The sequence below is a fragment of the Pipistrellus kuhlii genome, unplaced genomic scaffold (genome assembly GCF_014108245.1).
Source record: "Pipistrellus kuhlii isolate mPipKuh1 unplaced genomic scaffold, mPipKuh1.p scaffold_m20_p_7, whole genome shotgun sequence".
Lineage (NCBI taxonomy): Eukaryota > Metazoa > Chordata > Mammalia > Chiroptera > Vespertilionidae > Pipistrellus > Pipistrellus kuhlii.
In genome coordinates this window covers 28724869-28739227 of record NW_023425573.1, presented here as the reverse complement: position 1 = coordinate 28739227, position 14359 = coordinate 28724869, and the positions used below count along the sequence as shown (strand labels likewise).

Genomic DNA, 14359 nt, shown 5'->3' with positions numbered 1-14359 from the left:
TGCTCCCCACTCCCAAGGCTTATGTGTTGTTAATCTGGATACTGCACTTTCTGCATTTATTGCATGACCCATTGGTCATCCATTGATGGGATCTATGATCACAGAGGACTGCATGGTTGGTCCTGGAGAAAGTGTTTCTTATTTGTTTTTTGTTTTTTTAAATATATTTTTATTGATTTTTAGAGAGGAAGGAAGAGAGAGAGAGAAATAGAAACATTAATGATGAGAGAGAATAATTAATCAGCTGCTTTTTGCATGCTCCCCACTGGGGATTGAGCCCGAAACTTGGGCATGTGCCCTTGACAGAATCAAACCTGGGACCCTTCAGTTAGCAGGCCGATGTTCTATCCACTGAGCCAAACCGGATAGGGCAAGAAAGTATTTAATTCACTGTGTTTTCTTGAGCCTGGCATAGTGCTGGGCTCAGAGTTGTCACGGGAAGGTACACTGTACTTAACATATGAGAGAGATTTATAAAGTATGAATAAACATGCATATATGGAGAGTTTATTATTCAAGGTAAGGTGTAGTCCCTGAAAACAGGAGTCACTTTTGTGAAGCCTGTGCTCCAAAAGTTTTATGGGAGAACATATGAAACAAAGGTAGGGCAGCAAGTTCACATAGGCCATCATCACTAACTGCAGAAGATGAAAAAAAACCCACTCTTGTTAAACACAGCGTTGAGAAAATATTAAATGTGACTTGGTTATAATTTGATGTTTGAGGGTTTGGAACTGTTAAGTTCTGCACTTGATTATTCTCTTATTCCTATCTTCCCGATTACATTGAGTAAATATTATCTTTAACCAAATCACCCAAATATTGCCAAATACAACATATTGGCTTAATATGTTTTACTGATCGAGTACCATTATAATGTTTAAAACTCACTGAACTTGACTGGAAGAATTAATTAAGTCAACATATATTTATGAACTAAACACTATGTCAATCATTGAACTCATTAGCATATTTTAATTTGCAAGGGATTTGCATACACTTAATTTTTTTTTTTTCTATTTCTCTCTAGGTGAAAATGCTTTTTATTTGTCCCCTGATATCAGGAAACACTGCAGTTGGTTCCAAGGGGACCAACCAGCAAAGACTCTTGTGAAATTTGGTCACAAACAAGTGTAAGTGATTATGATAATTGTCCCACAAATTACAGTGCTAGGGAGAATGCCAAGATCCTCCAAACGCCTAACATTATGGGGTGAGGACATAAAAATTCAGAAAATGTGACTGCCCTAAGGTCACATAAGACATACTTTTAGAACAAGGGTGGGGAATGTCTGGCCCACGGGCCATATCATTTGGTCTGGCCCTGTCAAGGAAATTGCAGGTGGGACCTGAAATTCAACAGATCTCAAAGCTTTTTTCATAGAAGCATAATTATTAAGTTGATAATTTTGTATGGCTCAAGAATGATGTATAAATATCCAAATGACCCTTGGCAGAAAAAAAGGTTTTCCACCACTGTTTTAGAAGAATCTGTTGTATCTTTTAGCTTTTGCTGCATAACAAATGAGCCCAAACTTAGTGGCTTAAAACAACAATATTTTCTAATTTGAAATTCTGTGGGTTAGTAATTTTTGCCTGGAATCAGCTGGGCAGTTCTTCTGGCATCTACTGGGCTCACTTATATGCTTGTGGTCAGCAACTCATCAGCTGTAGGCTGGTGGTCTAGGGTGGTCTCTGCAGGATGGCTCATCTCTGCTCCACAAGGTCTCTCATTCTTCAGTGGGGAAGACTGATTTGTCCACAGGTGACAGGGCAGGGTCAGAAGAGAAGGTGGAAGTGTGCAAGACCTCTTGGGGCCTGGGGCTAAGATTGGCTCACTGTTACCTATGCCACATTCTTTTGGTCAAAGCATGTCCAGAGGCCAGCCTTGCTAGATTCGAGGATGGGAGCTGGACTTGGTGGGAGACCTGCCACATCACATTGCAGGGCATGGGAACAGAGAGGGTGGGCAGTTGAGGCCCTGTGTCCAAGTGATCGATTGACCATCTTGGGTGTGAAATGATTTCCTATAGAAGGATTGGATGCATTCAGGAAAGAATGGACTTCAGATCCACTTAAAATGATTAATGCTGTAATCACACAGGTGATGGTGGTAGCAAGTGGAGGCAACAGGATGCTCCACCACGAAGGCTAATGAGAGGGTTGGGAGATGGGAGGGACTGTGGTACCCTCAGTGATACTGGCCACCTGAGATGTGCTCAGTGACCTTATGCCCAGCTCCATCTGTGGTGCCAACTCCAGGAGCAGATGGGAAAGCAGTTAGCTGTGTGACTGAGAGCCTGATGAGGGGAATGTGGTGGCAGGACCCAACACAGGGAATGTGGCATCAATTGGTACCCATTAAGAGAATGCAACAGTGTGCCATGCTCTGGGAGAGGTGGGGGTTATGACTGTGGCACCCAGATGATGTGTGGATTTGAATTATCCTTGAAATAGGAATGTCTGTCTTATTCCCACTGACCTCAGGATGGGGAGGGAGAGCCCACCTTTTCCTCCTACACACCCTTCTTTCCATCACCCCTTATGTCCCTCAGCTCTCGCTTTTGTCGCCAGAGGGGATGCTTCAGATCTCAGCCTCGTTAGTTGAGAATCATTACTAAGGCAGCCATGACCCTTTTCTGGCACTATGGTACGACCCTGTTGATCTTGGTTCATAGATTCTCTTTTTCTAGCCTTAATTATCTTTATAATTCCTCTAGAACATTCCCAAAAGTTGGCTCAACCTTATCCAGGAAAACAGAATAAATAAATCTAATATTTGAATTTGTATGATAACAATTTGAAAGTATATTGCATATCACATGTAGTGTGATATATCTATAAAATAACAAATGTTCATGTCAGGGCAAGAAATGAACAAGGGGTGGCTTTATGCCTTTGAGTCTAATTATGTTGCTGTTTTCTTTGGGGTCTTGAATAGAATCCTATTTAATAAAAGAGTAATATGCAAATTGACCATCACTCCAACACACAAGATGGCTGCCCCCATGTGATCAAAGATGGCTGCCCCCATGTGAATACAAGATGGCCTGCAGGGGGGTGGGCAGTTGTGGGTGATCAGAACAGCAGGGGAGGACAGTTGGGAGGCTCCAGGAGTACAGGGGAAAGCAATTGTGGGGGATCAGGCCTACAAGGCAGGACAGTTGTGGGAATCCAGGCCTGCAGGGGAGGGCAGTGTGGGCAATCAGGCCAGCAGGGAGGGCACTTAGGGGTGACCAGGCTAGCAGAGGAGGGCAGTTGGGGGAACCAGGCCAGCAGGGGGAGGCAGTTGGGGAGGCACTAGGCCTGCAGGGGAGGGCAGTTGGGGGGGACTGAGCCTGCAGGGGAGGACAATTGGGGCAACCAGGCCTGTAGGGGAGAGCAGTTGGAGGGGACCAGGTCTGCAGGGGAGGACAGTTAGGGGTGACCAGGCTGGCCAGAGAGGGCAGTTAGGGGCAATAGGATCGGCAGGGGAGCAGGTAGGCATCGATCAGGCTGGCAGGGGAGAGGTTAGGGGTGATCAGGCAGGCAGGCAGGCTGTTGGGATCCAGTAGTCCTGGATTGTGGGAGATGTCTGACTGCCTGTTTAGGTGGGATCAGGTCTAAATGGGCAGTTGGACATCCCTTGAGGGGACCCAGATTGGAGAGGGTGCAGGCTGGGCTGAGGAACACCCCCTCCTCCATGCACGAATTTCATGCACTGGACCTCTAGTAAGAAATTATAAAAAAATAACCAAAACAAACCACACATACAAACCAATACAAACTAAAATGCACAATGAGCCTGGGAGTGAAAGCATACACCAATTTTATAATTTTCCAGCTCAACACAGCATTTTGCTGAGTGGACACTTTTTATAATGAGAGCAGCTATTAACTGATTATTATTGTTAACAATAAGAATAATTATCATCATTTCAATATTTATTGTCTCTTTACTCTCTCCCTGCTTTTATTTGATAAATTGAAGATGAGATGTCAGATGTATTTATTGTACAATAGATGCTTCATTTTTAATGGTTATTATTTTCCATGCTGTCCAGTATGTTCTCTCTGGCACAGATCCTATAAAGGAGGAATTTGATATGCGCAGGCCTATATGTAATACATAAAACTACTGCATGCATTTAATAAGACAGCATACTTTGCATAGCTCACTAGGTCATGTCTCTGTCCATTTTATATAGCAGGCAAAACTATAGATGGGTTAAAGCAAAATTTAATTTGTTTTAACAGAAACACACCGAATAACGTTACTTCAAGTCCTACATCCAAACCAGTGGCCGTGGTCAACCTGCCGGCCTCAAAGCCAGCCGCCTCGAGACCTGCAGCTGCAAGACCCGTGCCTGCCAAGCCTGAGGCCTCAAAGACAGCCACAGTCAGACCTGCACTGGCCGCAAAGCCAGTAGCAACAGCGAAGCCAGTGGCAGCAGCAAAGCCAGTGGCAGCAGCAAAGCCGGTGGTAGAAGCAAAGCTGGTGGCAGAAGCAAAGTCAGCTGCAGCAGCAAAGCTGGTGGTAGAGGCAAAGCCGGCGGTAGCAGCAAAGCCAGTAGCAACAGCAAAGACAGTGGCAGCAGCAAAGCCCGTGGTAGAAGCAAAGCCGGCGGTAGCAGCAAAGTTGGTGGTAGAAGCAAAGCCAGTAGCAACAACAAAGACAGTGGCAGCAGCAAAGCCGGTGGCAGACGCAAAGCCAGCAGCTGCAAGACCCTCTGCCGTTACCAAACCAGTGGCAGCAAAGCCTGAGGCCCCCAAACCCCAGGCAGACAGGCCGGCCACCACCAAGTCAGCCACTGCTAAGCCCGTGGGTAAGCGAGCTGCTGGGAGGGCTGCCCCCTGACACCCTGTGTACTGTGTCTAGGGCATGTCCCTCAAAGCCTGTTTACAAAGCCATTGAAATATAGTCACTGATCAGGGTTTTATACATCTGGGGGATGTGTACGTCTAAAAGGTGCTGGTCAGAGTAGGGAATTGTCAAAACGTGGCCTGTTTTCTATATTAGAAAGAGATCTCTCACCGCATGTAAGGCCGGTGAGCTCCATGCAGAACAGGCAAAAGGGCTTTCCCACTTCCCCCTCCTCCCACCTGCGCCCACACCGGTTCATTCTCTCTGGGAAGTTCACAGGCGGGCATGACCCCTCTCTCCTGGAAACCCAAAAGGGATGAGTTCTAAACAGAAGCAGAATTTTGGGGCCCCATTTGGGGAGTGAGAATAAAAATAAAAATAAAAGCCTGTTGTCTGCTCTTGAGCCATGGGTTGTGCTTGGATTCTGGAGCCAGACCTGCCTCCCATAAGATATGACTCCAGATCTGCAAGGAGTTTTGTGATTGCGGACTTTGCTGCAAAGCGGTCCCTCGCTGCCCAGTGGTTAGTTCAGCAACCTGGACAGTCAGCCACCCCACAGGCTGAACCTCGTGCCAGGCCTGTCCATGGGAAAAGCAGGCTTCAGCCTGAAGGAGAAATCAGGGGAGGGGAGCTAGGAGGCCTAGAGGGTGTTATTTTATTTTTTCCTCAAAGAAAATGTTAGGAGATACTATAGAGCAGTGGTTCTCAACCTTTCTAATGCTACGACCCTTAATACAGTTCCTCATGTTGTGCTGACCCCCAACCATAACATTATTTTTGTTGCTGCTTCATAACTGTGATTTTGCTACTGTTAATGAATCATAATGTAAATATCTGTTTTCCAATAGTCTTAGGCGACCCCACTATTGGTTCTCAATCTGCTGCGATCCACAGGTTGAGAACCGCTGCTGTAGAGCCTAAGACCATCAGAAAACACAGATATTTACATTACAATTCATTAACAGTAGCAAAATTACAGTTATGAAGTAGCAATGAAAATAATGTTATGGATGGGGTCACCACAACATGAGGAACTGTATTAAAGGGTCACGGTATTAGAAAGGTTGAACACCACTGCTAGAGAGTATCACAAGCTGTACAGAGAGGTGAAGGCAGAATGCATGTGCTCCTAAAAAGGTCATGGGAGTAGTCTTCGTGTTATGAACAGAAAGCAGAGATTCCTTTAGAAGAATTTCATGTCATACCCTAAGGTTTAATGATTCAATATATTTAAAATCCCGGGGTCCATGCCATAGTGAACACATTTCAGATAGTACATGGGACCATGAATTTTCATAGTATCCCCTCAATAAGAGAGATTGTCAGAAAGAAAAAGGGGGAGTTGTGTACCTTGCTGATGAATAATGCAAGTTTTAATTACTATGAGTCATTTCACATCTCATCTACATTGGTAGAAGACCAATATTTCCCAGGACCATGAGTGAGAAATTGGTTTCCTGCCTCACCTCACTTTCTGCTCAACTGTCTACTGATACACATCTCTCAGCTTTCGTCTCTTGCCTGCCTGTTTCTGTCACATGGGGTTTTATTTATCTGACTCCACACTGTGCTTTGATCTTCTCTAGCCAAGGCTGCCCGAGAGGTGCAGGTGCTGGAGGTCACCGAGAACAGTGCCAAACTCCACTGGGAGAGGCCCGAGCCCCCCAGCCCTTACTTTTACGACCTCACCGTTACCTCGGCCCACGACCAGTCCCTAGTTCTGAGGCAGAACCTCACGGTCACAAACCGCGCCATCGAGAACCTGCGCTCCGGGCACACGTACCACGTGGTGGTGGTCTGCTACCTGAGGTCTCAGGTTAAGGCCATCTACCATGGAAGTTTCAGTACAAGTGAGTATGGGGTCCATTCAACAAAAGTTGGTACCTGACTTGCTCACCTGAATGGAGATAGGACATAGAGGGGACAATTCGTATTCATTGACTCTGTTCTGAAATAACAAGGTTAAAACAAAATCCTTTATAAACAAATGAATGGGAGATGGGGTTCCTTGTAACCTCTTGCTCTGCCTTTGGGGTCCTGGAGGAAACCAGATCCATTTGGCCTGGGTGCCGCCCTTGCCACTGGGAGAAAGAAATAGCCCTGTGTAACCTGGCCGGGCTTGATGCCCACCACACCTGTGTTTCAGAAGCACATTTTCATGTTCAGTGAACAGAAACACCACCCAGGGTCCCTGGCTCCTTAGGGTGTAACCAGCTGGGGGGCTACAGGCATCCATGGCCACTGGAGAAAAGACCTCAGAGTTTCCCTCCCTTACTCCCTTCTCCCCTCCTTTCCATGCTCGGGCTCTGCCCTTTGTTGTCCCCTGGCTCTTCCAGGGCCCCAAGGCCTGGCCCTGCAGCTTCTCCAGCCTCTAAATTAGTCATGCCCCACCTCCTTCTAATCCCCCCACATTCCTCCTGACCCTGGCTTCTCTGGGGTGTGGAGCGGGGGGGGGGGGGGGGGGGGGGGGGGGGCTCACATTCCTCCTCTTCAGGCCAGTGCTATTCAGATCAAAGAATTGTGCTGAGGGAAGGGGATTCCCACCAGCCATCATGTAATCCATGAAGATAAAGAGGCCAAAGACCCTTCCACCCCAGGGATCTGTTTTCTCGGCTAGAAACAGCAGAGTGTACATGAGAACATGAGAGGATTTGTTCAAAGCGCAGAGATTTGCTCTGTCTGCTTGTTGGATGAATTGAGCCAGCAGATAACAGATATCAGGAGGCTGTGTTTGGGTTTCCTGGGTCCCAGTGTTTCAGTGGCCCACCCTTATCTTAATCCGGGTAGGCAAGCCTGCCTCAGCCCTAAGGATTCCCTGGCCCTTCAGTGTCAGAGTTACCTACTAGTTTCAATCCTTTTTCTTTTATAGGGAAAACTCAGCCTCCACCTCCACAACCGGCAAGGTCGGCCTCTAGTGCAACCGTCAATCTCATGGTGAGCACAGAACCACTGGCTGAGAATGAAATAGGTGAGTTATGAGAACATTCAGCCCATTAGCAGCACCAGTACAGCCTTCTCCCAACCAAGTTACAATCCTTGCATTTTGGATACCCCGTCACCTGCTGAGGATACCCTGTCACTCTCAGAGTAGGATGACTTATATAGGAAAAGTTCCATATCCGCTTAGTGTGGCCCATCCTGGACTCATTCTGCATATTCCAAACCATCCCTGGAAACTTACCTTGCCAATGCCCAGGCTCTTGGAGAAAATTGGATGGGAGTTGTTTCAGGCACTGCAGCCAGAAATCCATGTTTTGTTAATCACTTTTCTCATATTGGGACTAGGGTGGATTTGTGTGGTCTGTGATGCTACAAAGAGTGGGGTGTCACCCATTCAGTGATCCAATCTAACAAACCGTTCTCAGGCCCTAGACAATTTGGCTCAGTGGATAGACTATGCAGGTTTGATTCTGGTCAAGGGCACGCATCTTAGTTGCAGACTCCTTCACAGCCTGGGGCCTTGGTTATAGACTCCTTCCCAGCCTGGCTCATGCAGGAGGCAACCAATCAATGTGTTTTCCTCACATCGATGTTTCATTCTATCTTTCCCTCTCTCTTGTGAGAATCAATTCTCTTTAAAAATCAATGGAAAAATATCATTGGGTGAGGATTAACAACAACAACAACAAAAACTGCTCAGAAGGACTCAAGACATGCAGATGAGGATCCATGGCAGATGGGTTTGGAAATGTCCCATGGAATTTGTGTTCTGGTCCCAATTTCCTAAGCACATACCTGGCTCAGTCTATCATACCACTCTGCATGCCTGAGGGCACGTTTGACATTTAATCAGGGACTAGATGGGCGTGTTCTGGACTGGCCACTGTTCCTTGCTTCTTTTCTTGGTCAGTGGGACTCTCTCAGACCTGTAAAACCCTCGCTGAGCAGAACACGAGCTCCAGTCTTTCAGCCTAGAGGAACTGCTGACTGACATAGTCAACATGCTTTGCTTTCGAGTGTTCTCCCAAAAGACGTTGCTACTAATATCCATAGTCCAAATTCCATGTTTTATAGGTCCCAGAGCACAAGGTTTTCCTAGGAGTGGCAGGTCATTATTTTTTCAGTGTGTTGGCCACAGTCAGGAGGAGGAAGGCATAGCTCTTTCTGGGGTTTATTTCTGTACCCGACTATGATAAAAGGCATTTGCTGGGGCCCAGCTGCTTCTGTGCTGGATTTCAAAGCAGCTGTGTTTTCTCCATAGTATTGCATCGTCAGCAGCAACAGCACATTATTTTTTCAGTTACCTACCAGGATTCCTCATTTTACTCTTTCCACTATAAGTTTTTAAGGTGTTATTTCTCCATTTTGCCATTTCTGTAGGGTCTGTACCCTGTCTCGTCTGTGTTTAAATAAAATTGGGAGGCTTCTGACTCCATACTTGGGAGTAGAGGCTTCTTGATTCTATGTTTCTAGTGAGAACCTTCTCTGTCACTAGAATACATTATTCCATCAATGGACTTTCCCTATGTCCATGAATATGTGTCTATGTCTATAATCTATAATCTATAATCTATATCTATGTCTATATTTACATTACATGTATACATCTACATTGTTTCTCTCTCTCTCTTTTTTTCTTTCTTTCTCCTATCTATCATTAATTAATATAACCACAATTCATACTGACATGTGGCCTTAGTCATTATAAGAAAGGAGGTAACTGAGTCAGTACAGGAATTGTGAAACTGTTATGCACCTACCTATACTGGTTTGTATAATAAGGGAAATAAATGAACTACTTAGATAACTGAAAAAAAATGTTTATAATAGTTTGCCTCTGGAAACAAGTTTGAAAATTAGTCTGTGTTAGGGACTTCCACGTTTTTCAAGCTCTTCAAATCTTTCTAATGGAAAAATTGATTGAAAAACAAGAAATTGTCTCCTCTGGATGTAAATGGATGGGGATGATTCAGGAGTTCATGGCAGATTTTATAAAAAGTTTTAATGTTATGGATTTCAACTCAAATGGAAAAGAGTGGAAGTAGGAATGTGGAGTTGAGGGTGGGTTGGAGAAGAAAACTTAAGTTTCAGCCATTTGATTTCTGCTCATAAGCAGTTTCCTGAGTCCTGCACCAAGGGATCCGGGAAAGCCTTTGTCCCCTGCACTGGGCACTGAGCTCCTAGCCCCCTCCAGCTCCACCCCCAAGTGACCTCCATGAGGCTTCCCCACAAGGTGCTTGAGCTGAGAGAAGCCACAAAGAGCTTATAGAAGTCCCCCAAAGAGACGGGTGAGGACAGATGGGATGATAACTCCAGAGTCACTGACATCTGTGTATATTGTTTCTCAGCCATTGTAAGTTTTCTCCTTAAAGAGTATGTGAAATGTAAAATTTCTAGCAAATTCTGTGCTTCAGTGAGAGAAAATGACTGGGTGTAAACTATGCAGCAATTTTGGGGATTTTTTTTTTTTTTTTTTTTTTTGGCTCTCTTATGTGTGGTCCAGAAGGGACAAGAATATATAAACAGCATTTAGTTAATATAAACAACACAATCTTTAAACAAGAATCTGGCAGGGTTGACCATCTTCTTTTCTTTTCTTTTTCTTTTTTAAGACTGAGACACGGATTCAGAAGTAAGAGAGTGTTTTCAATCCAGACATTTGTCCCTTCGGTCTCCTCTTTCCCTGTGATAGAAAAGAGTTTTTGAAATTGGGGCTTGTGTCTCTCAAGGCTCCAAGTAGTCTATTTGGATGAATCTAAACCTCTGTCCTGCGTTCTGATGAGAGATAATTGTCAAACCCAGGGCCTGAATGTGCCCTCACCATTTCAAGTGGTGGGCTTCCCACCAAGCAATTCACATCAGCGTGCGGACACGAGTTCCCGGGTTTGCTTCGGACCCGGTACCTGTGGGATTGATCCTCACGGGATTCTGAGCCTCAGTCTTGTGTACCTCAGAGTCTGGTCCATTATGTAGTAGACAAGCTTTGGTTCTCTCCCTAAGATTCCATTTTTCTTTCTTGATATCTGTCAGAACTGTGCCGACTACCTCTGATGGGGGTAGCTCACGCAGCTGTGGGTAAAGGCCCTGTGTGGGGAGGGCTGGTGAGTCAGACCCATTAGCTACTCACGGAAACACGTGGCACCGTCCACGCCAGGGATCTTTGTGGAAAGGTTTACGCTTTCCAGACTCTCAGATAACAGTTGATATTAGTGCCTCTCTTTCCCAGCAGGACCTGCAGTTTGCCAGGAAGTCTGCAAACAGACGTTTCCCTGAGTGTGAGCGGGCGCCTCCCCCCAGGCTCTGCAAAGCGCAGCTTCAGCGGGCAGCTGGGCTGCATCAGGCGTGTGCATTCAAACATAACTTCCTTAACTGGACAAAGAATGCCTCCTGCCTTCAGAGCAGCTCCTCTTTGAGGCATTTTTGCTGTTGTGAATTTTACATCAGTGTCAACATGTCTTTTTCCTTACTTGTTTAATTTGGCCAGTCACAAAGGCACTGGGCTACAGGCACAGTTACACATACACACATGCACACACACACAGAGACACATGCAGACACATGCACACATACATGCAGACACACACACACACACAGATACTCATGTTCGCACATACACACTCTCATAAAGATTTTTTTTTTCCACTTTAAGGTTTATTTTCAATCTAGTTGGCTTGTAGTGAAATGGACAGCCTTATTTTTGAACTATATTCTAACAATATTAGTTGTTATTTTGCCCGGGAGCGGAACACTCCAAGGTTGGAAAATTCAGTTTCCTCTCGGAGGATTCAGCGGTGAGGGAATTGGAGAGTGGCTGGCCCAGGGTCGGAAAGGGAAACACAGCTCATTTTACCTTAAATTATCCAGTAACAAAGGGGAGCTGATATGCTGGGATTCCCAGTGCAGTTCATTGAGTCCTTTCACCGGTACAATTGTATTTGTTGCTTAAGTAGCTTTGGGTGGTTACAAAGTTCATTTGACAGGAAGGAAACCGAGGCTTGGGGAGCTTTTGGGAGCCCCCCCCCCACCCCCCCCTTCTCTTTCTCCCTCCAACAGCCTTGTGATGAGACCTTCAGCCCCTGGCACTTGGACAGTCACCTGCGGGCTCTGATGATGTCTTTTCTCCTCTCGTTGTTAAAGATATATGTAAACTGCCCAAAGAGGAAGGCACATGCAGAAACTTTGTGTTGAAATGGTACCACAACGCGCAGACTAAGACCTGTGGGAGGTTCTGGTACAGAGGGTGCGGCGGAAACGAAAACAGATTTGATTCACAGGAAGAATGTGAGAAGGTTTGCTCTCCTGGTAAGTGACTGCCTTCTATGTTTGAGGTGTTCTAAACAAGATAAAAGAGACCCAGGGCAGTAATTCACCTTTTTAAGATATTTGAATTGCAATAATTATGGTAGATATGAAGCAAAAAAATTGGTTGTATCTTCAGATAAGGGAGATATATTCAAATAACGCATATGAAAGGAAATTTCTGAATGATTAACATTTCTTAAATACTTCCTCATATCCTCATGTTTTTGCCAATGAATAAACACATGGTCAATTACTCTGCACTACTGGAAATGCTATAAAGTCTCTGTTGTTCATAAAATATTGTAATACACATGATTATGAGGGAAATAGTGTAATGAACAATTGTAGACAACACTAAAGATAACAAATCCCACCGATTCATCTTTAAATAATTTTGCTTCTTCTAAGCAATATTGGTTGTGGGGCCACCCAAAATCTCCATTACGTTGGGCAATTCGATTGGTAATAAAACAGGCCATCTTCACCGAGAGCCTGGGCCCTGCCAGGACAGTGGCAGAGATGAGTGTTCAGTTTGTACGAAGACTTGGCCAGGGGTGTAAGTGAGAGAAGGCTCAGCTTGAAGGAGAGCCCCTGTCTCCAGGCCTAGAAACGCTGGGGAGTTAGTGAAGGCTTTGAGCAGGACCGTGAGAGATGGGTGACAAAAACCAGAGGCTGTGGGATCATTTCATGTCAGTAATATGGCTTTTCCTCCTCTCCCCACCCCATCTGTCAATGCTCAGGGCTTGTCAACCCCAAAGTCATGGCTGTGATCGGGACCTAAGCATGGCCGACCAGGGACACATACCTCTTGAAGAAGAAGGAGTCAGCCATGTCCAAGTCATCTTCACAGAAGCTCTGGGTATAGATTCCCTGGCACCTACCATTTCATGCTTTGATTTACACTCGAACTTGGGGAGCCGTCTGCCGCACGACCTATCAACATGGTGCTAGTGTGCCTGTGGACCCACGCTCTGGTCCCCAGGCAGTGACCGCGAATACTTTCAACGTGTGTAATAGCCACTGCTGGTGTCTATGTGAACATGTCTATACATTCAAATTCCCTCTGCAGTTTCACGTTCTGCCTGTTCCAGGCAAATGCAAGGTCTAGAAAATAGCTCCCAACTTCACAGCTACCCTATCCTTCGGCTTGGTTCATCTCTTTCCTTCTCAGTTAAGCATGACTTTAGATGGATAGCCTGTTCTGGCAAATAAACAACTACCCAATGTCTCCATTTTTCTCCCCAAATCCTGGATTAGAGTCCAAGAGAATTTTCTTTTTCTAAAGTTTCTTACAAACCATCTGGTTGGAAGGAAGTGAAATCTCTTAATCCTCTGCGCACTGCTATGGGACCAATGCCTTCATTAAAGAATGAAAAGAAAGTCATAATAGAGAATATTTTTGGCATTCCTCTAATGTTGTGTTTTTTTGTTTATTTTTTTTGGTGCGGGGTGGGTGGGGTCTAATTTTAATTTTAAAGTTTTTAGGAAATTTATACAAAGAAACTTTTTAATAAAGTATATGGAAAGTGTCTAGGGTTTGGTGTTATTCTCTGTCTTATTTCTAGAATCACCCCTAGGCCAGACGGTTAGTCCTGAGTATCACCCCTTTGTTTCCAGTGAAGGGAGCTAGAGAGCTCTCTCAGGCAGTGTGTGAGACTAGCTAGTGGTCCAGCCCAGGGCTCCAGCACACCAGGACCACCTGGACCACATTCCTGGCTTAGGACTCCTAGAGTCTTTCTGATCTTAAGAACCAGGATGGCTTTCACCCTTTCCTCTAACTTCTGATGGGCCCCCAGAGCCTTGGCCTCCTTCTTGGCCTCTTTAAAAGAATTGTTTCGTTTGTTTCCCTTTTTATCCCCCTACCAGTAGCTGAGAGATGATGTGCAATTGGCCCAGGACACCCCATCCCTTTTCTGGAGTCTCAAAGAGAAAGCGGAATGTTTTTCAATTTCTTCCTCAAAGACATTTGTCTCTTCTTGTCTTCAGACATAACACAAAAGGAACAAACAAATTCATCTTTAGCTGGTCCCTGCATTCCAGGGAGAAAGGAGACAGGGTTTGTTTGAGAACATGTTTCCCCTGGTAAACAGAGCTCCCGGGACCTGGATTTGGGCAGACCTGCTGTATGTGAGATCCAGCGTGAATCTGTCAGTTATTCTATTGAGAAGGGAGAAGGGAAGACAAAGTGTGTCGAGCTGGGGACAGGAGAGAAGACTGGGGATCACAGACACCACTCCCTGCAATTGTCATCCAAGTTTCTGAGTTCTCACAGTG

At 45.4% G+C, this 14359-nt stretch overlaps 1 protein-coding gene across 7 annotated transcripts in view; it reads left to right on the top strand.

Moving 5' to 3' along the window:
• Positions 1-13614, top strand: part of COL6A3 (collagen type VI alpha 3 chain) — a 72495-nt gene extending 58881 nt beyond the window's left edge. For all 7 annotated transcript variants that reach the window (XM_045575831.1, XM_036421270.2, XM_036421274.2 and 4 more), the window contains 6 exons: positions 1031-1133; positions 4237-4805; positions 6430-6693; positions 7713-7811; positions 11921-12085; positions 12826-13614. In XM_045575831.1, coding sequence (XP_045431787.1) covers positions 1031-1133; positions 4237-4805; positions 6430-6693; positions 7713-7811; positions 11921-12085; positions 12826-12866 — 1241 coding nt within the window. In that variant the 3' untranslated portion in view covers positions 12867-13614. The remainder of the gene's footprint in view (positions 1-1030; positions 1134-4236; positions 4806-6429; positions 6694-7712; positions 7812-11920; positions 12086-12825) is intronic.
• The last annotated feature ends 745 nt before the right edge of the window (positions 13615-14359 follow it).